The sequence below is a fragment of the Crocodylus porosus genome, unplaced genomic scaffold (assembly GCF_001723895.1).
Source record: "Crocodylus porosus isolate Cpor-Errol unplaced genomic scaffold, CroPor_comp1, whole genome shotgun sequence".
Classification (NCBI taxonomy): domain Eukaryota; kingdom Metazoa; phylum Chordata; order Crocodylia; family Crocodylidae; genus Crocodylus; species Crocodylus porosus.
In genome coordinates this window covers 17,979,142-18,002,266 of record NW_017728921.1, presented here as the reverse complement: position 1 = coordinate 18,002,266, position 23,125 = coordinate 17,979,142, and the positions used below count along the sequence as shown (strand labels likewise).

Here is a 23,125-nt window from a genome sequence, read left to right as displayed (position 1 = left end):
CCCCGCACCCGCAGCCGGCCCGGGCACTGAGCACTGCCCTGAAGAAATAAGGGCCTTGTCTTGCAGGGTGCACAGGGATGGGCACTGCACAGGCACTCATGGCACTGACAGGCCACCCAGGGGTGCGATGCGGCCAGCTGGATGGTGCCAGCACCTGGGACATCCCAGGTGGAGGAGAGAGGCACGAGTGGTTCAGATCTGTCCCTGCCAGGATACTCCCTGCCCGGGAACAAAAGACCAGGCCCTTCCCAGGACAGACCCAGATTTGGAGCTCAGTCCATTCCCCATTAAAGTAAGAAGCTGGAGTGCTGACCAGGGGGAGCCTGTGGCCTCCCACTCCCAGTTCTTGTTTAGTATTTGTAACACCAAGCAGACCAGGCTGTTGTTCTAGGCAGATACAGGGCAGAAATCACAAACCCTGTCCTGAAGAGGTGATGTTCAAATTGACCAGCAGGGCATTCCCAGGTGGGGCCCAAGAGCAGCTGTGTTGCCTTCTCTGTAGGTGATTTTGCACTCCTCCTTCAGGCAAAAACCTGACAATGGAGCTGTGACCTCAGGGGAAATGAACCAGTCTATTCTCAGACAGGGTTCGTATTACACTCCAGCTCTTGGTGGGGGATCTGCAGCGGTGGAAGCTGGAAGTTGGTTGGAAGTTGGTCTAATAAAAGATATCACATCTACTCAAAGAACTTTGCTTGCCTTTGTCTTTAGACTAAGACGGCTACAACCAAAAACCCAGCAACATGGGCAGATGTAGGATTTTGAAAAGGGGGGGCGGATGGTGGGGTGCATCATCCCAGAAGTGACAGGTACAGGGTACATGCCCTGAGTGTGGTGGTGCACCCCCTATAAAGAAGTGCAGGCAGGCACCACTTGCCACCCCACCACCGGCAGTGTCTGTGGGCAGTCTCCAATCCCCACCGGCCACTGCCAACGGTGTCTGCGGGTGGTCGCTGACCATTGGTGGGTGCTCGCCATCCCCCTCCCGCTAGTGCCAGCGGTGTCTCCGGGAGCTCCCCTGCTTACCACTGCCGCGCTCCCACTGCCACTGTGAGGGCATGCTTCGTTTATGCATCATCCTGTATAAGACAGCACATATTTTTTTCCAGTGAAAAATAACTTAGAAGCTTTACTAATATGCTAGGGGCCTAGGGCTCTATTATTTAGTTTAAGGTTAAAACAGAAACAAATATAACTTCATTAGACCAAATTAAAAACAGTCTGTAGGGATGTGAGATAGGAGGGACGTGACCAGGAGCAGGAAACAAGAATTGCAGAACAAATAGTATTTTTGGAGCACACCCAAAATGTCCAAGTCATTTTGCACTATAAAGTGTGTCCTAGTTTCACATGGCTGTGTATCTTGTTTGGCTGTAAATCATGATCATGTTTCCTGTGTGACGTAATTGCTGTACATTGTGCCTCCTCTCCCCTTCATTGTGGCCAGACCACTCGCTGTTCCTCAACAGAACCTGTAAATCCATTTTCGTGACTCTGACCAAATCCTGGAGCACTGATCACCTGTGAATTGACTGGTGTGCATTAGTAGTGTACCAGTGATGCTGTTTCTTGACTGGGATCCTGTGATGATGATGTTAGAAAAATTATTTAAGGTTCAGGCCACCTGGGTTGGGGGCTCTTTGTTTTCCCCCCCTATGTCCCCTTTGCAGAGGGGAGGGAGAATGCAGGAATGCTTGCTGGAGCCTGAGGCCAGATCAGGGGTGGACAATTATTTTGGGCAGAGGGCTGCTTACTGAGTTTTGGCAAGCTATCGGGGTCCACATGACAGGCAACCGGGGCAGATAAATATTAATTTTCTAAATGTTTTAGGAGCCCTGCAGGCCAGATAGAACGGCCTGGTGGGCTGCATCTGGCCCTCAGGCCACATTTTGCCTACCCCTGGGCCAGGTGGTACAGAGTCAGGGTTTTGAGTCAGGTAGCCGTGTGGGGCTTGGACTGTGGAATCCAGGGCAGGAGCTGGTAACACACTCTCACAACCACTCTGGCAGAAGAGATCCACACTCCCCAGCAGCTTGGCAGAGTAACATCAACTCCCTTTGGAAGGCAGATGGAACCAGTACCCCCACTAGTCGGTGACATTGAGGGAGACAATGCCCCCAAATTCCCAGGGACTAACCTCTTTTGGGTCCAGACTCCCACTCTCAGACCACCGAGCCTGGGGTCAAAGGATTCCCAATAGGGGTAGGGGTGATACAGGGTAAACTTTGAACCAGGAGAGGGTTTTGTTTGCTTTCTTGACGTACGTTGTGTTCTGGTGTTTGCCTCTGTAATAAGTCAGGGGTTTGTGTTCATTCACACTGCTTCCGATGGAAGGGTTGTTGGCTTTATCGGATACCCTAGTAATTCATTTACCGTTTCCTAGGTGGCCTGGGTTGGGGCTTGGGCCAAGGTGAACTACATTTAGTACCACAAAATTGAACCTAACCCTTGTTGCTGCTGACAGGTACTCAGCAGGAGGGTTACATTTTGATTAGTGGAACATCAAGACAGTTAAAAAGGAAAGGGGTGGTTAGCACCTGTGGAATGAGTTTAGAAGGGACTAGTTAGCTCGGGGGTGCTCTGCCTCTGGCCCGCAGAGCCAGTGCAGCCCACAGAGCCATTGCATCTAGCCCACAAGGCTCCCTACAGGTCGAGAGATCTGGTGGTGGGGGTTAATGGCAATTAATAGTAGCACTCTCCCCTGCTGCCAAATTCCCACACCCACTCCCCCTACAGCGGTGCTTGGCCAGGCCCCCTTCCCCCTAAATTGGAGCCAGGTTGCCCCATGGCGATAAAGTGGAGTCGTGGCTGGGCCGTGCTCCCCCGGGGCCACGCTCCCACTGCCCCCTTCCTCCACGGGCCTCCATGCCTGCCACGAGTGCCGGATCAGGTCAGCGGCCCAATGCAGCCCGTGGACGGACGGGCCTTGCCTGTCCGGCCAAAAAGGTTGGGCGCCACCGCGTGGATGATGAGGAGCCATGACATCAATGACTCCCCAATGGCCACAGCCACGCACCCGGTCTGGAGCAGGAAGCCAAGGGGGGAAGCGCACCAGTGCCCCGTCCCGCCCCTTCCCTTCTTTAGGCTTCTTTCTAGGGCAGCTCCTGTCCCCGGGCCCTTCCCGGCCACCGGGACTCGGTGTCCTGGCCCAGGGCACTGCGGGCAGGCTGCAGCCACTGGCCCCCTTCGCTGCCAACAGCCCACGTAACCCAGTACGGCTGCTCCCCCAGTCACGTGACGGGGCCTACAGGTGCCCGGATGCGGAAGCAGGTCGGTGCCGCAGCTGCCGTTTGGGGACCCGCCCCCGGCCGGGCTGGAGGCGCCGCCGGGACACGCGGAGCTGGGCAGGTCGGGCTGCGCTGCCCCAGTGTCTGCCCAGGGGTGTTTCCCCTCCTCTTCGTGCCCCGCCTGGGCTGTAAGGGGTGGCCTGCCCCGCGGGTGTGCGTTGCCATGGGGACGGGGGCACAGGCGGGTGCTGGGCCTGGGCTTGGGGCCGGAGCCGGGGGGGTTGCAGCGCCCCGTGCCCGGCTCCCATGCGTGGTCGCGCTGCTGCCCGGCTCGCTCCGTGTCCCGCCCCCACAGCTGGAGGCAGCAGCGCTTTGTTCCCCGTGAAGGACTGGGCTGCAGGGCAGAGGCCCCGTCCTGGTCTGGGGCAGCGTAGGCAGATTTCCAGGTGGTTCCAACCAGCCCTCTGGGTCTCCTTGGCCCGGGACGTTGAGGGTAGCTTGGGCTCTGTTGCTTCAGGGTCTTGGGGATGAATATTTGAGCTGCAAACTGCCGAGGAGTCTTTGGTTCTTTAGAATCAAGTTAGCAAATCTAGGTTTTTATTTTCTGAGATGACAGAAAACCGTTGTTTCTATGAAAGTTCTGTTTTGGATCAAATTGTAGAGAAGTCAGGCTGGAAGGCCAGAGGTCATCTAGCCCAGGGTTTCTCAACTGGTGGGACACAAAGGTCCTCTAGGAGGGACTTGGGCTGTGGCAACATGCTTCAATCTGCTGCTGTAAGATCTTACCCCCCCCCATCCGCTCTTTGGCTGGTCTCTGGGGGGCCACCGTCCCCCTGCTTATTGACTGGTGGGACCAGGATTTTTTCACCTTACGTAGGTGGGGTGCACCCATCTAAGTAATGGTCACCACTGTGTGGAGCCAAAGGGTGAAATACAACCAATTTTTTGTTGGGACAACTAAGGAAAAAGCAGGATAGGAGTAATATGGGGGCTAAAGGGTCAAATGTGAAAGGGCTTCAGAGGGGGGACACTGAGCAGAGTCCCCTGGGCCATACCTACCAGTCCTCAGAGGCATCCAAGGAGCTGGTTGACTCTGCCTGGAAACGTGAAGGGATGAATGAGAGGAAAGTGGCCCTGCAGTCCCCGGGCCAGGCACTCTCCTGGCCAGAGCCTCCTTCCTGGTTATGTACAGGGCCCACTTGGCCAGGGCCAAGGAGGTTGACCAGGAGGTCCCTGGACTTGGGGCTGTGAATGGGGTACCCAAAAATAAAAAGGTGAGGGATGAAGTTCGTCCAGACTCTCGGGAGGAGGAGGTGGTGGAGGTGTGTAGGGGCTGCAGCCTGGCGCATTTGAGTGTTATGTGTGCCAGCGTCTCCCTCTGCCTGCTGAAGGGACAGTTCAACTCCCCGCCTCAGGCATGGTGATTCCTATCCAAGCCAAATACCACTTTCCTTTTTTACCTTGGGAGTTTAGTTAGTTACCATTTGTGTGAACAGAGAAATGGTTGAGTCCAGTCAGGACTCTTAAAGATCCTAACTGAATCTCTTGACATGACATCTGAACATGTTGCAGATGAAGCAGTGCTGCAGTGTAACTCAGAAAGAAGCGAAGCGATACACAAAATGTTATCATTAACTTGTTTGGTCATGGCTGACATTAAGAGCCATGTACCAGGCTCTGGAAAAGTAGTTCTCAACCATTTAGACACACGGCACCACTCAGAAAATGCCAGCTCTCAGTTTTCACTCATTTTTTGACAACTGAAAAATAATAGAGCTATTCTTCCATTGCAAAGAACTAAGAAAGACCACAGTAGGGCAGCATGTTTTTAACACTGCCTTCCTACATGAAGTCTCTGGGTTTATCTTGTGAAACATGTTTGCAAACCTAATGGTGTTAATATGATGTGGCTCCCTGTGGTACCCTTGAAAGGATCTCAAGGCTGATAAAGTTCAGCTTGGAAGAGAGTGAGTTGCAAAGGTGAAGATCCTTCAGGAAGAAAACATCCTGTCTCCAGTTTTAAGTAAAAACAGCAAGAAGCAAAAAAAATCTGTTTGTAGTGTTCATTTAAAATACTTGACCAGAATGTAGTCCAATGTGATAAACTGGTGTGTGAGCCTATGCCTATAGGAATAAAGCGGTGCCCTCTGCTGGGTAGAAATGCCACTGCTGTAATAATACAATTATTTCATAGTTCATATTGCAGGAAGTTATGTTTTTGATGTGTTGGACCAGAGTTCTGGCTCAGTAGTGTTTTTGCATGCAGCGCAGTGTTACGGAAGAAGTGTTTGGTAGTCAAGAATTTGTTAGAAGCATGTGGGTTGTGGAGTGCCAGTGGATTACTGGTGAAACTCAACCCTCTATGGTTTCATCCTTGAAATATAGGGGATCTAGTCTTACAGAACATCACCACAGACCATGTATAAGAGTTTTAATAAGGAAAGGTTTGAATTTTTCCTTTCTCTACTAGGGAGACAAGATGCCATCCACACTCTTAACTTGGAGCAGCTGAGGAGGCCTGTTGTTCAGGATGAGAACCAACAAGGTCTACAAGCTTGTCATACACAAGAAGGGCTTCGGGGGCAGTGGTCAGTATCTACTGAACCAAATGTGTTATAGGAGCTGCTAGTTATATATTTATTGCAAGTCTACAATAATATTGCTCAGGTGAAGGTAAAGCTGCTTTCCATTTATGCTGATATTTCAAACAAAATGGTAGACAAAAAACCTTGATGTAATCTGAGGAGTTACAAAGCAAAAGGTGAAAGGTCCTTTTGTAGCAGAATACAAATTAAAGTCCGTTAGTTTCAGACTACAGTGAAAGGATTGTCTTCTGTAAAATAAGCTGATTATATTCCAACTCTTCTGCTTTCGTTTAATAATTTTTGTTCATTTTCACCATCCTGGTTTAGCCACAGATCGGCCAGAGAGAGAACAGTGACATAATATTACTGCTGAGCGTGAAAGTGTGTGGGCTTAGGGTGTGTATGACTTTTTGGCAGGAGCAAGGAGCTGTGTCAGTTGGTGGATTTTGTTGTTGTTGCATGTGAATAGATTTTAATTTTTCTAAGAATTTCCTAGTGGCCAGATAGTGTTTTGATGTTTCCAAGAAAATTCTGACCAGACCTCTCTCTGTCCTCCCTTGATAAATCAAATTAAGAAAACAGTTTAATGAATGTGCTTTTTGGAGACTTGGCTGTTAAGTTGTCCAGGTTCTGGGTTTTGGTTTCCACTGTCACATTGGGTTCAAAATCATAATATATTAATTAAGCTATTTTAACCAATCATTTAAAATTTCCTGCCTTTCTGCCAAAGGAGAGAAACAAGGAACATGAAAATTCAGGATACTTATCTGATGTATTTTTTCTCTTAAGAAATATTTGACAATGCTGTGATCTGAAAGAATGAAAGGGTGTCTGATCCCAAAATTGTGTCATTTCAGTCTGGCCAGAGGAGCTATAGAAAATAAACAATAATTTAGCAGAAATTAATGTAGTGCTGTCCAATATACTTAAATATATAAGGACTTGTGGTTATTTTATATCTGTTCGTTGCAGACTGGTTCAGTGATTTGCTGTGCTTATCTTTCAGATGATGAACTGATGGTGAACCCCAAAGTGTTTCTTCAGATCAAACTGGGAGATGTGGTGGAGATTGCACACCCCAATGATGAGTACAGGTAAACCTTTTTCCAGCTAATATCAGACCAGCCAAGGGGAGCAAGAGCACCCAGAAGATTAACTTTTGTATCCCTTTTGTGTGTAATGACCAGTGTTGCCAAGACTCTTTATAATATGTGGAATTGGGCTTGTTTTTTTTTTAAAGTTGCTTTAATTTTTTAAGAGTCGCGGGGTGATAAGCATCTCCACTCCCCTCTCTTTGAAATGGGTTGACCTTGTTTTGGGCTTGTTTTTAAAGGCAGTGCTGCGGCAGCGCTGCTTTTTTTCTCATGAGACTTGGCAACATTGGTAATGACTTATAGATCAAAGTTCCTGTGGGTATTTATAATTTGGACAAGCACAGGGGTACTGTTTCCTGTCTGGAAGAAAACAAAGCAGTGACTTGATCAGGAGTGACTTGATCACTTTTTGAAATGGTCCAAAATTAAATGAAATTCAGTAAGAACAAGTGCAACATCCTGCACTAAAGGAAGGAACAGCCACATGCACAAATATAGATTGGGGAATGACTGGCTAGGCTGTAGTGTGGCACTAAAGGACTGGGAATTATAGTGGACCAATGGTGCTCAATCTCCTGGCCACACAGACCAGATGAGTGGAATGGTGCTGATCCCCAGGGCTCCATGCAACTGCACTCCAGGATCAGGGCTCCATGCCATCCTCACATGTCACAGTGGCATGCTTTCTGGCCCATGGGGTTCCTAACCATCTAGAAATGTGGCAGCAGGGGAGCAGTACTACCAGTCCCCACTGCCAAATTTCTTGACCTGGGGAGACCCATGGGGAGCCCCACAGGCCAGATGACTCAGCACCAAGGCCTGTATCTGGCTCATGGGCTGGGCTTTGAGCATCCCTGCAGTGGACTGTAAGCTGAATATGAGTGAACAGTATGCTTTTATTGCAAAAAAGAAAAAAAACCAGTAGCATACTGGACTGTGTAACAGGAACATCACTTGCAAGTCAAGGGATATAATTCTTCTACTCTATTCAGTACTGATGAGGCATCATCTGGAGTACTGTGTCATGTTGGCCACCACACTTCAAGAAAGATGTGGACAAATTGGAAGGAGCACAGTGGAGACCAACAAAAATGATTAGAAGTCTAGGAAATACAAATTATGTGAAAAGGTTTGAAGAACTGGGATTAGTTAGACTGGAGAAGAGAAGACTGAGGGATAATTTGATAACAGTTTTCAAACACCTGAAGGGTGGCTATAAAAAGGATGGTTATAGACTATTCTATGGCTACAGAGGACAGAACAACAAGTAACAGTTTTAAATTACAGCAAGGGAAATTTAGGTTGGATATTAGGAAGCACTTTTTCACTGTGATGGTGGTTAAGCATTGGAACAGTTTATCTGGAGTCGTTATGGAATCTGTTAGAAGAGTGGCTTAGACCAGGGGTGTCAGGCTCATCCAACTCCACTGGCTGGATGAGCATCACTGGGCTGATCTCCAGGATCCAGCCCATGGGCCCTATGTTTAACATTACTGGCTTAGGCAAATGCTTGTCTGGCATGGTGTAGATGACCTCCTTAGGTTCCTCAGTGCTACTTTTCTATGATTGTGTGATCAACTGGCCTTTCCTGAAATCTGGACTGTTTCACATATATTTGGTTCTGCAGTTTGCCAGCTGTACCCAGTAAGGATCACAGCTGAACATGAAATAGCTTCCAGGCCTTTATATTCTTCATGTAGCTGCTGTTACCTTGCATCTGTTTTCTACTTCTGTGAGAGATGAGGAATAGGTCTGTATAATAATATTTAGCTTGTATAGAGTAGAAAGCAAGGTGATGAGGTTGAAGAGTGGGGATGGCTGGTTGTTTTCTCTTTGAAATTGAGTACCATTTTGACTAGTTAGCATAGTAAATGCTGTACCTTATCCCCTGCACAGTGCTCCTACAGTGGCTTTGTTGTGGTGGAGAGTTTCAGATGTTTTCAATGAGAGCAAGTTAGGCAGCTGTTTCCCCATATTCATCTCTTTACTTTATCTCACTCTTATATTGAAGCCCCCTGCTGCTGCAAGTGAAGTCTTTAAAGGAAGATTTGCAGAAAGGTAAGGCTTTAGACCTCAATGTTCTCTATATTAAAGTAATAAAGAAAGATTCTGTCATTGGGGCTATAGTAGGGGATGGATTAAATAAAGGTAAAAAATGACAGGTATTTTAACTTCACAAAAAGATCAGTGCTTTGTCTATAGAGGAGTAGAAAGGTGATGTTTCTCACTGTAAAAAAACATGTTTTCTAGTTGAAAAGTGGATATTACTTTGGAAAAAGAATAGCCAATTTAAAGCGGCCTGTTGTCTTGATAATGCAGGCAAACAATTTAAAGAAATTATCTCCTGTTGTCTATAATGTTTTCTATCTGTTTTCTCGACGGTGGTTTTCTCCATCTGTTCTTGTTGCCGGCCTCTGAAAGTCTAAAGAAAATTATCTTTTTATTCTAGCTTTTAACTGTCCCTGAAGATAAGAGCCTGAATCTTATTCAGAACATTATTGAGAGATGTTGATGCTAGCTTTCTAGGCTTTGTATCCCATGGTAGCCCTACATTAAGTCCCTTTTATATTTTGGCACTTTGTATTGGGAAATAGGATGAGGCCAACTTAGACTATTTTGGGCCCTGCCTTTCTCTAATCCTCCTTCTTTCCTTCTCTATGGTAGAAACTATAAGTGTGGATCAGACTGTTGCTCAGGTATTCCGACTGAGACCATATCAGGATGTCCATGTGAATGTTGTTGACCCGAAGGTGTGTACATGATCGAAGCTTCAGTAATAGTTATTTCTGTCTGCCTCGCTTCACAGTACAAATGGGAATTTTGGTGCCTCCATGTTTATTCTGGCATCAAAATAGAAATATTTGTTTAAAAAAAAAAGGCATTTTCATTTGTGCTTCAAGTCAGCACTGTGGCTAGTGAGAAAAGGCAGGGTCTTCAAATCTTTACTCTGAAGTTTGCTAAATTATGTAATATGCCAGCCTATCATTTTCAATTGTACAAGCCATGTGAGTTTCCCTAGAGATTTTATAACAAGAGGGAAGGCTTATGAGAGCGTTTTTTATCTTTTAAGACCTTTATAAAGACTTTCTATGTAACATTTGACCAAGACTAGAACATGGTAAGGCATCTCTACACATGCTCCGGGGTTGGGGAAGGGAGGTGCTTTAATTAGATCGGCTTTCAGGAGCTGCTCTAATTAAAGCACCTGCAGTATCTCATGTATTCAGTGTCCTGCTCTTAAAAATGGTGGTGGGGGGCGCTTTAACTGAAGATTGTTCAATGAGCTTTAGTTGAAGCACCCCCATTTTCATTCTGGAGCGTGGGAACGCTGACACCATGACACCAAAGCTGCTAATTAGCACATTCCAGCAGGCTTGATTAATCAAGTCTGCTCTGTTGTGTGCTAATTAGCATGTTGCAAAGCAGGTGTCATGCACAAATATGGGTGCCCATAGAAGGTAATGCACTGTAAATGCACATCAGTACATGGTTTCTTCATCTCTGTTTTGCAGGATGTGACCCTTGACCTGGTGGAGCTTACCTTTAAGGATCAGTACATTGGGCGTGGGGATATGTGGCGACTGAAGAAGAGCTTGGTAAAGCCTATACTTGTTCTAATGTATGGGTTGGCGAAAGTATTTTGCCTTTTCTTACTATTAAGGAACATGTAATATTAGTTAATATGCAAATGGACAGAACTACAGAGACTGGGTGAAAAGGCTAAGGCTGGGCTTGTAAGCAGTCTGTTTCTTTGCCTTGTGACTTGACATGGAGCTGTATGTAAGAATGTTGCAGTTATGAGTTAAGTTTTTCCTTGTCTTTTTCTGCAAATAATACTTATTGTAATGGAGCTCTGATTACCTGCACTCTTACGTGCCACTCATCACATTGTGTATTCTTTTGATTGAACATTTAGGAGAGATTGAATCTGAGTACATGTCATGTAAAAATCTACTAAAATAACTTTGCTTCATGATATTACCACTTGTTGGACATCTGCCTCAAATTCTCCCATTTCAGAATCTCAAGAGTGTGGCAAACTGTAGACCAGACAAATTATCTGCCTTTCCCCTCGCTCACTTGATCTCTTCTCTTGTTATTAAACTATTTCCAGTGGCCTTCCCAAGCTCTAGGAGGATTTTCTGGAGGTTTAAATGTTAATTGTAAACATGTAAAATGCTCTCCATCCTTTTAGGAGAATGGTGTAGGGGCAGTATATTCTGATGACTGTGTCCTGCAGGTCATTCTGGTTGCTTTGAGTGATTTTTCCTGACCTCTGAAATTCTCTTGTAGGTCAGCACATGTGCCTACATCACTCAAAAGGTGGAATTTGCTGGGATACGGTGAGTATTGCACTGTTCTGATTTATTCCTTGTATCTGTGTATGGAAGCACTTATATGTGCAGAGAGATCTCACTTAACAAATAACTGTAAAAAGAAATGCTTTGGGGATTTTTATACCTAGGATTTTAACACTTACAGCTATCAGTCAATGTGAAAATGTCAAGGGAGAACTCTGCTGCCTCTAGCTTTTGAACTCAGTTACAGTACACTTCACTGATCTAATATCACCAGCATTAATACAGCTAAGTGAGCTCAACACACCCAATGTGAGAACAGAAGGAAAGTAAATTGTATGGACTCTTCTCTGAATAATCTTGAGTATGTGTTTTGTCTCTTGCAAATGCAGTTATGGGATGTATCAATAGAAGCATTATGTGCAAACCAAGGGAGGTGATGGTGCCTCTGTACTTGGCACTGATTAGGTCTCATGTAGAGTACTGAATGCTGTTTTGGCTCCCACATTTCAAAAAAGGACATGGAGAACTTAAGGTACAGAGTCAGATGATAAAGGGCTTGGAAAACAAGTCATATGAGGAGAAGCTAAAGGAGTTAGGCATGTTCAGTTTGTGGAAAAGAGGCTTAATAAGGGGATATGATAACACTTTTTTCAAATATTTGAAGGGAAAGCATCATATATTTAACAACCTTTTATAATAGCAGGACATTGACTGCTGTGGTTCCTTTGCTTTACCTGTGGCAGTCTAAGGTGTTACATCTTGTGTTATCAGGGTTGAGGGTAGTCTCATGTAGAGTATATTATGGCTGCATGGGATGGTTTGGATAGGGTTAATTCTGCCTCAGGCAGAGGTTGAATTAGATGACCTCTGGATGTCCCTTCCAGCCCTGCATCTCTCTGATTTCTATGGTTCCCCTTCACTGTCGGAGCACCTCAAGTATCCTTTTTGTCATGGAGCGGGCCCTAGGAGCGGCCGTGATCTCCCTAGCGCCCCCTACCGTGCCAGGTTAACTGTTTAGCACCCTCAGTCTTGCCCGCCACATCTTGGTGTTATATATCTTTTAAGGGAGGCTGCCTTACTGTTCCCTATGACACGGTACTCTGCTCGTCCTGACCCCTATCCTATGAGGGGTGACCCGGTGCGCCTCAACCTTATGGGCTATGCGTGCCTCCAACCTCCCCTTTAGCACACCCCAAGCCTCGCAGACGTACCAGATGTTGACTGGTCAGTTTATTCTCTGCGACCTGACTGGTGCTTTTGGGCTTGCCATGCAACTGGCACCTCCCGCAGGCGCTCTGGCCTTGTCACTCGACCGGTGTCCTGCCTAATGCCCCTGGGCTTGTCATGCAACCAGCGCCCTTACTGGCGCTCCCAAACTTGTCATGCAACTTGCGCCCTTTTACCAGTTCCCCTGTATTCACTAGCCCACTCAGGCCGGCTCACTATGCTTGCTCCTTTAAGTTTCTCGCTAAGCTCGCCCCTCTGGGCTTGTCTATACACTCACCCTGCTGGGCTTCCCAATAAGTTTGCCCCTGCTTCTCCCAGATAGATAGTTCCCCACTAGGGTCTGTCTCACCATGGTCACCGCGGGTCCGTCCCCTCCCCCCCATAGGGTTTGTCTCCACGCTCCCCTCGTTTTCGCCCCGACTGGGCTTCTCCACAGTCACCACGCGCTTCCCCACGGGGTGCTACCCTGCTGGGGTTTTGTCACTCACCTCCTGCAGTAAGTTCCCCTCACGGGGGTCTCGTGCCCTCTCTAGGGCCTGTCCTGCACTCCTCGCCTGCACTGGGGCCTCGTAAAATACCGCCCCGCAGGGCCGGGGTCACCAGGAACCCCCACACTCTTGGGTAGCTCCCCTGAAATTATCCCGCTAGCCACCCCCACTGGGGTTGGGACACCCCAAAACACAGTGCTCTCTATCTCGCTGATTATCCCAATAGCCACCCCTACTGGGGTTGGGGTCAGGCCACCCCAAAACACAGCGCGCTCTACCACGCTAATTATCCCGATAGCCACCCCTACCGGGGTTGGGGTCAGGCCACCCCAAAACGCAGCGCTCCTTACCGCGCTGGGAGCACCCCCACCTTACTGGGGAGCTCCTAACGAGCCCGCCTCCTTCCCCTACAGCCTCACCCGGTCCTCTGGTGTAATGATAACAAACTAGCAACATAAAGCCCTGAGCCAACCGGCTACAACCCAAAAGAAGCCGCCCGGCTATAACCTAAACCATGCGCCTCCTAGGCGCTCCCTCACCTCTCTGCCAGGGTTCTCTTCACCCCCTCCCATCATTATATGAACGCTGGAGCGCTCTGGCTGCTCTGCTTAACTCTGGTCCACTCAGCTCTGCTCTGCAGCAGCAGAGCTCCTGCTCCTTGGGCTGCCAGAGGGGAACTAAGTCTGGTCTTGGCCTGTCTGGTTATAAAGGCCAAGCCCTGCCCCCTCCTGGTCAGCTGACCCAATCCATCGCCCTGGCAACCGCCAGTTGTGCTGCCCTATTGACAGACAGCTAAGCCCGTATCGCCATTACTAGTAGCGAGCACCCTAGTGCGCCGCTACACTTTTCCTCCCAGTTTGCTTTCCTGATCACCTGCCTCTTTACTTCATATGTTAGAGCCAAACTTGCCAGCAACAAGAGAATGCTCCTTCCTCTGGAGACTGTTACTGCTGTTTTTGTATAATCAAGTGCTATTGGTTTAAGCTTTCTTTTGGGATTGAGTATGCTGCTGTCTTGACATGGGCCTGTAGAACCCAAAGCATGGTTGGCCTGGGAAGTCCTTTTAAGATGGATTACTATTCAAAATCAGTCTCTGATGGATGAGGGAAATGAGGACATGGTCTAGTTGGGCATCAGTTGTGCTCATTACATAACTGCACCTGTGTCTGAAATGGTCTCGATTGCTTTCTGCTTCAAGAGAGCCATAATACATAGTATTTATCATAATTATACTGTGATCTTTTACCAGGGTTGAATTTTCATTGGGTCTCTGTGTGTCTTAATTTTTGTATGATAATATCACACACAGTCTTGAGCTGGGATTTACAAGGAATGAATTGTGCCTGATAAAAGCATAAACCTGTTTTTAGGCATTCTGAGAAGCATGTAACAGGTATTAAAACTCCACATTTAAGATGTCTCCTGTTATTGGGTGACTGAATCCAATCAAAGTGGTGAGAATTAGAGATAGGACAAATCCACATGTTGGCTTTGGTGAATACCACATGGTTAGTTGCTGGTACTTACTGACAGCTAAATACTATTGTGGCAAGGGGTTTAGTAAGAGGATACAAAACAAGAACTTCTTAGGTTGATGTTGATGTTGTAGCAGGACTAGTAGGGAGAGCAATTCAGTGGGAAGCATTTTGGCACTGGGGCCCTGTGGTGGCTATTCTAAAATATTTTTTATGTAGACAAATTTGTACTGAAATGCATTTCTGTGGCTGTACTTCTGTCCTACTAGGATGCAGTGTTTGTTTTGTCTCCAGCTAGGACACACAAGGTTCAATTTTCTGATTTCCATAACCATTTTCTTTAAAACAGGTTATTTTTGTGTTTGAATTGATTTGTTTGTAGGGCACAGGCTGGTGAGCTGTGGGTTAAAAGTGAGAAGGTCACATGTGGGTACATCAGTGAGGATACACGGGTAAGATCTTTATAAAGTCTCTCTCTTTGTTTTGGCTTTTTCTCTCTTCAGGGCCTCTGAATCAAGGGTGTCCCATCACTGCACCTTTGGTAACCCTATGGCAAACAGCATTGGTGTTTAACACCATTAACGAGTTACTGTATGATATTAGGATCTTCTTTATTTGATCCTCCCTGATGTTTGGCAGGTTCTTTGGCCAGGACTCTTGTGGTTAAAAAGTTTTCGTTCCCTAGTTTTGTGTTTTCATCTGAAGGAAATAATAATGTGAAAGATGAAATACAAACTTAGAAGAAAACATAGGCTATTGTGCTGTCCTGTACATTGATAGATCCTTCAATTCCATGTTCATGTCTTGATCACTTTGATTATTGCTTGTGTGCAGATTAATGGAAACTCTTCTAGATGGCAATGAATGTTGTAGAGAACAGTAGCCAGTTCCAGAAAGCAAATAGTTAGCACTGGCAATGAACTGGGTTGAAGGGTCTTAAAATTTGTACAGGTTTTTGAAATACAGGAACCTTTGAGAAGAAAGTGCCACAATCCAGTAAGCACAGTTTTAGGTAACTTTACAGTCAGCTGTGGTGTTAGGGAGTGTTAGGAGGTTACTGTTTGGGATCTGAAACCATTTCCTTGTAGAAAATAACTTAAAGATTTCTCCAAGTGGGCACATACTGATAATACCACCTTTCACCTCATTGCAGGTGGTGTTCCGCTCAACTTCAGCCATGGTTTATATCTTTATCCAGATGAGCTGTGAAATGTGGGATTTTGACATCTATGGTATGTAGGTAATTTTTCCTTTCCCTGTATTAGAGGCTGTGGTTGTGCAAAGCTTTTGTTTTCTCTCTGGGTATGGTTCAGATATCTGTCCTTGTGTCTGACACAGCACTGGCTTTGTACTGGACTAGCCAAAGCACTGTTCCTTCTTGGAGTCTCAGCTCCAGTTTGCTACCACAGTGTTGAACTTCAGGCCTTTAGCTCTTTTTGGGTGGAATTCCTAGGGTTTCTTACTCTGGGGCCAGGTCTGTTTCAGCAGAACAAATAATTGTTCAGACCCTCTGGGGTTCCTTTTTGAGAGCCTGTCTTTGCAGTTGGTTAAAGTGATTCAAAAACAGCTTCTTGAAAATAAGGTCCTAGTTGCTCTTTCATCCACAAGTGTAAAGCCCATGGTGTAAAACAAGAAGGGCGTCCTACCTGCAGAAGCCCTGACTCAAATTTAATTTCTCTGTCCATAGCTAAGGCTACTTATGTAGTTCAGGGATGTCAAAGATCTGGCATATAGAGTCGCGTCATCCAGTACCTGGTGCTGTCTGGGATCCCCCCTGCATGCTGGATCCCATGCCTGTGATGCCCATTCTGACTAGTCCAAGACTGTGTGCTACACAAAGCATGCATTCTGGCCAGCCTGAGGTAGGTGCTGCATGCAACACAGGTCCTGGAGCGGGTGCTGTGTGTGATGTAGTCCTGGATTGGTCAGAGCAAGTGTTGGATCCAACATGCAGCGGGGGGCAATGTGCTCCATTGGTTCCCCATGTGCCAGATCTGGTGCCTGCTCTAACTGGTCTGAAACCTGCACTGCATGTGGTGCCTGCCCTGGATTGGTTGGAGTGGGTGGCATATGCGGTGTGTATCCCAGTCTGGCCAGAGTAGGCACTACGGGCAGTGGATCTGGCATGCAGTTGGGGGCAGGGGGTATCTGTGGACCCAGTCTGGCCTGTAGACTGGTCCCATACACTCAGCTGGCCTGTAGAGCCAGGTGAGTTTGACATACTTGATGTAGCTAATTCACATGTCTGAATTGGGAGAAACAGCCTAGGCTGTTTATTGATTATGGTACATTCTCCATGGCTGTGAATCTTTCCAGCTTATTTTCAATAACAGACCCTGGGCAATGTTGCTTAGCTCTCTCTAAATCTCCCTCTTTTTTAGGGTCTTTGGTCCCCTTTGACCATCCTTTGAAACTTAGCCTTTGAAAGGGAATCCCACTCTGGCCTAGATGGACCCAGTCAGGATTATCTTAACTGTTTTGAAGCTGTGTACTTGAGCTGCCTTATATACATCATTGTTCCATCTTTCTGGCTGAGTTCTTTAACTGCTCTTTTACAGCCTCCTTGAGTAGGTACATGCATATGGGCAGCCACACAGAACAGAAAAGGGAAACATTGATGCATCTTCTATGTGAAGAAGATACAACAGAGAATTTCCTAGTTTGTTATAAATAGGAATCCTGGTTTTCTTTCTCTAAAAATTGCAAATTCACTGATCAACTCCCCCAATTCATGTATTTCCATGATTAAAATGAAATATCTCTCTCTCCCTCCCTCTCTCTCTCTCTCTCTCTGTGCTCAACTAATACGTAATGTTTTACTGGTATCAGCTGAACACAACGTTTTATTGCTATAGTTACAATTTTAAAACAATTTGAAAACCTATCAGTGCCTTAATCATTATAAAATAAATTTGAAATACCTATATATTTTGGCGTTTGAGGGGTTTGATTTTTTTTTGATCATGGGAAATCAGACCTCCCCTGCCCCCTTCATTCACCAGGATGTGGGTTCAGGTGCAGCTGTGTCTGTCCCATTTCCGCCCCCACCCCCTTCCAGTTTTGTGTTGCTGAGCAGCCATGATATTCTGATGCCCTGCTCTTGCCCATGGTGTTGCCCCTCACTCTGAAGCCACAGCCCCCTGAGCCTTGCCAGTACCTCTTGCTCCCAAGCTACAGCCCACTGGCCCTGCTAGTGCTCCTCACTTCCAGCCTACAACCTCCCCCCAACTTCTTGTGCCCCTCACTTCTAACCCGCTGCCCCCAGTCCTTGGGCCTTAGCCCTGCAGTGTATGAAGAAGAGGGTGGGAAAAGGGGCGGTGTGGGTATAGGCCATGTGTTGTGAGGAGGGAGCACAGGCAACTTGATTGTGGGTGGGCATGTGCCCATCCCCCCAGATTTCTGTGCGTGTGACAGGGTGTGGGGCTGTAGCCGGGCTGGACCAGCTCTGAGCAGGAACTGCCTCCACTGCCCAGGCTGGGACCCAGCATGGGAGGGAGTGCTGCACCGCTATGACTGCCAAGGTGAGGTGCAGCAGCAGCAACACGGAGTTGTGGCCCCTGCTGCTGCTGGGTGGGCAAGGGGCACCCGACCTTGGTGGCCTTAGTAGTGAAGTGCTCCCTCCCATGCTCGGTTCCCACTGCTGGGCTGTGGAGGCAGCTTCTTCCTGGAGCTGGTCCAGCCAGACTGTAGCCCCATTCTCCACATCCTGCTCGGGGGCTATTTGCCCACCCCCTGCATCCCGATGCATGGTCTGTGTCCCTCCACCCCATAGACTTATGTAGTGGGAGCTTCTCTCCACTGCTGCCTGGCTGCTACACGTTTGTATGTGCGTGCACACACATGCACATGGTGCCCCCTGTGTCCTGCTCTCCCTAGCCCCAAGCAGACCCTTGCAGCCTGGCATTCTGCCAGCCTGCAAGGGGGAACCCACAGGTTCCTGGGTTTTTCTCCCTTTAAAGGAGAAAATATGCATTTTTCTCCTTTAAAAGAAGAAATCCACGTTTTTCCATGGCAAACGGAGAACCTGGATTCCTGGTTATAATTACATTGTAGAGATATGAAGTTAGGGGTCAAATGTCCTTGACACGAAAGCTGTACCTTATGTTCATTCCTGTAAAACTTGTCCTGCTTTTTTTCCATTTTTCATGTTCTTTGCTTTGGTAATATCATAAGTGACTCTCAACAGCGAGAAGATAGGCTTCAGTTCTAAAAAAAATCATTGTGCTGGCACTGTTAGGGTAAGGTTACTAGGAACCGTATGGGTGTATCAGAGAAATAAGCACAGATGTTTGATGCTTTTTTGTTGCTGCTGTCTTTGTAGGGGACCTGTACTTTGAGAAAGCTGTAAATGGTTTCCTTTCTGATCTCTTCACCAAATGGAAGGTATTGTTGCTGTTCTGAATAGATTCTGCTTCAAAGTGAACAAGTCACCCCTTTTGTTTGCCTGTTATGCAGTATAACTTACCGCATGCAGTCAGTATCTATCTTCTGGTACTGTACTCTGAAGAAAAGGGGTAGGAGCCACAACATGAATGTGGACATTTAAAGGCCAGTCTGTAAAACATTACATTTTTTTACACGTTTGCAGAAAGATCTATTCTAATTTCCAGTGCCTGCAATTCACTTAGCTGCAGAGCTTCAAAAACAAGAGCCTCAGTACCAAAAGTTTCAGTATAAACGTGAACATTTTAGCAACCCTCAATGGGGGTGAGTGTGAAATAGACAAAATCGAGTGGGAGGAGATATAGGGCATCAAGAGCTCTGAATCACAAACCTAAACTCCATGTAGCTTTACTGGTAACATTGGTCTACTTGGTTTTAATTGGGACTGGAGAAGAGGAGTTCAAGGGAACTCTGGGTATCTCTGTTTTTCTTCACTTAGTCCTTTACTTGAGCCTATATTTTTCTTCCCAAGGAACCCTGGGAGAATGTGGCCAAGGAATTCTGCACAGCTCACCAGTTCCATTCCCAGTCTCTACAGAGTAATGCAAAATACTCCTCTTACATATTCCTGTTAGCCAGACAAGGTTATTTAGATAGATGTGATATCTTTTATTAGATCAGCTATATCTGTTAGCCTGATACTGTTCAGTTTAGCATGGCAGAGTCCTACAAGCTCCAGGGAGTATAGTCTGCAGGTGCATTGGTGCTTGTTTTCCTTTTTTTCAGGGAAATCTTTGCTCTTTTGGGAATGTGCAGCTCCTGTTTATATGCTGAAAACTATATGGGTCAGGAGTTAGAACTGTCTTGCTTTTACTCATTTCCTTCCATTCTTATTGGACAGGAGAAGAACTGCAGCCATGAAGTGACAGTGGTTCTATTTTCTAGAACTTTTTATGATGCAAAATCAATAGGTAAGATGGTACCACATTTTTTTAAATTTCTTCTCTATCTCGACTCTTGCTTTTAACTCAGGAGTCTCCAACCTTTTTGGATAGGAGATCACGTCCTTAATTAAAAAGCAACCCAACATCTACCCTGCGCTCTCCCCCACTCCCGCAGATCGGTCTGTGGGGTGGGAAGGGGAGGGAGGCACATCGAAGTGAAATGAGAAAAAATGATTTGGGAGCATGCCCCCTGCAGCTGGTAAGTCTGTGGGGGGGAAGGGGGAGGGGCAGATCAAGGCCCCAGTGGTGAGGGAGGGAGCGGGGAACAGGCACGGGCTGGGGGGAGTTGGGGCCCTGGTTGGGCCAAGGGTGGGAGAAACAGAGGCCTGGGAGAAAAGTGCCCCCCAGGCTTCTGTTTGTCCCCCAGCCCCTGCTCCTGCCTGTGCCCTGCTCCCTCCCTCACTGCTAGGGCCTCAGTCTGCACCCCCTGCACCACAGCAGTGAGTGAAGGAGAGGAGCTGGGGCAGGCCCTGCATAGCTGGGTCAGATTGCAGGACAGACCTGTGATTGGTTTGTCCATGGGGGGCCACACACCCCTGGAGGGCTTGGGGGTGGGGAGAGCTTGTGCCCCTGGATCTGTGGGTGGGATAGGGTGGGCTGTTCGGGTGTTTAGCTATGCTTTGCTCGGGCCAGGCAGCGATGATGCTGGGAGTGGGGCTATGGGGCAGGGCTGCAGGCACCTGAAAATTTGCCGCAGTCCCCCAGCCCAGTGCTGCTGCTGCCACCCATCCCGAGTGCAACACAGCCCAACCAGTGCCAGGAAGAGCCTGGTGCAGCCTCCCAGCCCACAGTGGCAGCCCACCGTCCCCCACCATGCAGATCCTGGGCACTTGACACCCATGCCCTTGGGGGCGGGGGAGAGGAGGGGCAGGGGCAGGGCAGGGGGAAGGCTGTGCTAGGCTCTTCCCAGTGGGGGTTGGGCCTCACTGTGCTCAGGGTGGGTGGCGGCAATGAAGCTGGGAAGGAGTTGTGGGGGTTACAGCTAATTTTTGGGTGCCTGCAGGCCCTCCATAGCCCTGCTCTCAGCACCACTGCTGCCATTTCCAGCTTGAGCGCATCATGGCCCCAGTCTGCCCTGGCCCGCCCCACATGCAGATCTGGGGGGCACATCCCCCCCATACCCTCCTGGGGTACATGTCCACCTTCCCTGCACCTCCTGCACAAGCTGTTTGCTGCTCTGTCTTGTGTTCTGCCCCGGCTGTACAGGGCCTGCCCCTGCCCCAATCCCTCATGCACTGCTGCTGCATCTGCCCATACTGCCCTGCGTTTGAGGGGGGCACATGCCCCCCCATCAATGCTTGGCAGAGGGGGCAGCCATTGTGGGTTGGGTTTTGCACCATGAGCCCCACTGTAGCTGGCCCAGGAGTGGCTCAGCCTAGCATGCGTCCCACCCTGGGCTGAGCTTTGTCCCCTGGTGGTGGGCACACGTGGTGTCAAGCCGCTCCTGGCCAGCTGCATCGGGGCTTGGGGTGCAAAGCCCAGCCCACAATGGCAGCTGCCTCTGCCGCACACATTGGGTGGCACGTACCCCACGGGGCCTCTGCCGAGGTGCACTCAACAGCAGGAGCCCCCCACGACCATGGACAAGCTGCCCAGGCTCAATCTTCCTACCACCTGCCTGGCCGGGGTTCCGCTCACCTTATCCCTGCTACTACCTCTGCTGTACTCAGTCTCTCACTGTGGGGGCCTCAATCTGATCCCTGCCCTTCCCTCCCCCACAGACTGACCTGCTGGGCTGGTGGGGGTGTGCACATGCATGTGCACACTCAGGGCCCCTTCCCACAGCCTCAGATCAACTCAGGAGGCTCCGCAATTGACCAGTTGGTGACCACTACTTTAACTGTTCCCTTCCTTCTTGGAAGCTTATCAGAATGGGTGGAATCTCAGTGGAGGCCTTGATTTCATTAATGGATGCTATGTTTTAGGGTTGATTAGAAGTATGTTATACAGGAAGCATTGGTGACCATGGGCATTTTGGGAAATACTTGCCTTCCTTCAGCCTCTGTAGTTTCAGAGAGCAGTCTAGGACCTGCACAGACCTGTGTATGCTTCTGTAGTTCTTATAAAGTCCTCACCATCCTGCAGAAATGGGTGGGAAGAGAGTTGTGTTGAGTGTTTTTCATAGTTAGCAGTTTACTTTATTATACATAGCCTAATGCAAAGCTGTGTTTTCCCCTTAATGAGCTTGTTCTCTCTCCAAGATGTCCTGTGTCAAACACAGTGGGTGCATGATGATTCCTTGTGCAAATCCTTTAAGCAGTATTATATGAAAGGATATGGGTCAGTTGTCTCCATAGTCCTCAAACTCTTGTACAAGGATGCCCTGTGTCTTCATTTTAAAATGAAATTTAACATGATCAGGAAAATTTGTGTTGTTTTGTTTTTCCTCCAAGGTTTAGATTTACTCTGGAAATGGCTGCTTCTCAAGAAATGCTTTAGAATGAATGATCTTTACCCCCACTTTCATTTCCATTTCAGATGAGTTTCCTGAGATCCATCGTGCCTCAATTCGGCAGGATCATGAGGGAAGATTTTATGAAGACTTCTATAAGTATGTTAACTCTTACCCTTTACGGGATAGATGTGGCTTAGAATTCACATGGAACTCTCGTTAATTAGGACCCCTTTGGATAATATCAGGTTTCTTGCTAGACTGTCTCAGAAGGACATGATCTTGGTATATCAAAAAGCATCTTTCCCTGAGCCTGGCCACTGACCACTTCTTCCCCAGCTCAGATGTGTTCATTTTTGCTGAATGCAGAGTTGTCACACTGCCACTTCTAGAAATTGTTTACGGACTTCAAAGATTACATGCTTTTTCTGTAGTTTTAAGACATAACATTTATGTAAGGCTTGGCCATCTCTTGAGGTTTTACGTTCTTACCTGTGAGAGAATGTTGTAGAAATACTTATTTCCTCCTTCTGTAGCTTTTTTCTGCATTAACTGTGGGTTGTCAGTCCTTCCCTCTCACTTTTTATAGCTTCCTCTGAGAACCTGCATGATAACCTCCCTTTTGTGGTCCTCAAAATATGTTACTTTCAGGGTTGTGGTTCAGAATGAGAGACGAGAAGAGTGGACATCATTGCTTGTGACTATTAAAAAACTCTTCATCCAATATCCTGTACTGGTGCGGCTGGAGCAGGCAGGTAGGAGAGATCTTTTTTAATCTAAGTTGCTGAGTCTTTACGCTCAGCCTGGCAGTGTCTGGCTTCCTCTGCTGATGCTTGCCCCACAAATGATAGTTTTATGTCTTCTGGTTTCCTTCTGGTACTGTGTGGGGTGGCCTAAGAATCACAAGTCCTGACTATGTATTGGGCAGCATGGTGGGAATAGCTTCAAA

General features: G+C 47.6%; 1 protein-coding gene across 10 annotated transcripts in view; it reads left to right on the top strand.

Annotated features, from left to right (window-relative positions):
• The first annotated feature begins 3,257 nt into the window (after positions 1–3,257).
• DEPDC5 (DEP domain containing 5) overlaps positions 3,258–23,125 on the top strand; it is a 75,425-nt gene continuing 55,557 nt past the window's right edge. For all 10 annotated transcript variants that reach the window (XM_019539178.1, XM_019539174.1, XM_019539179.1 and 7 more), the window contains exons 1-13: positions 3,258–3,348; positions 5,698–5,815; positions 6,819–6,906; positions 8,918–8,964; positions 9,571–9,656; positions 10,419–10,502; positions 11,200–11,249; positions 14,780–14,849; positions 15,551–15,629; positions 18,719–18,780; positions 19,682–19,751; positions 22,263–22,335; positions 22,828–22,931. In XM_019539178.1, the coding sequence (XP_019394723.1) occupies positions 5,758–5,815; positions 6,819–6,906; positions 8,918–8,964; positions 9,571–9,656; positions 10,419–10,502; positions 11,200–11,249; positions 14,780–14,849; positions 15,551–15,629; positions 18,719–18,780; positions 19,682–19,751; positions 22,263–22,335; positions 22,828–22,931 (871 nt within the window). In that variant the 5' untranslated portion in view covers positions 3,258–3,348; positions 5,698–5,757. The remainder of the gene's footprint in view (positions 3,349–5,697; positions 5,816–6,818; positions 6,907–8,917; positions 8,965–9,570; positions 9,657–10,418; positions 10,503–11,199; positions 11,250–14,779; positions 14,850–15,550; positions 15,630–18,718; positions 18,781–19,681; positions 19,752–22,262; positions 22,336–22,827; positions 22,932–23,125) is intronic.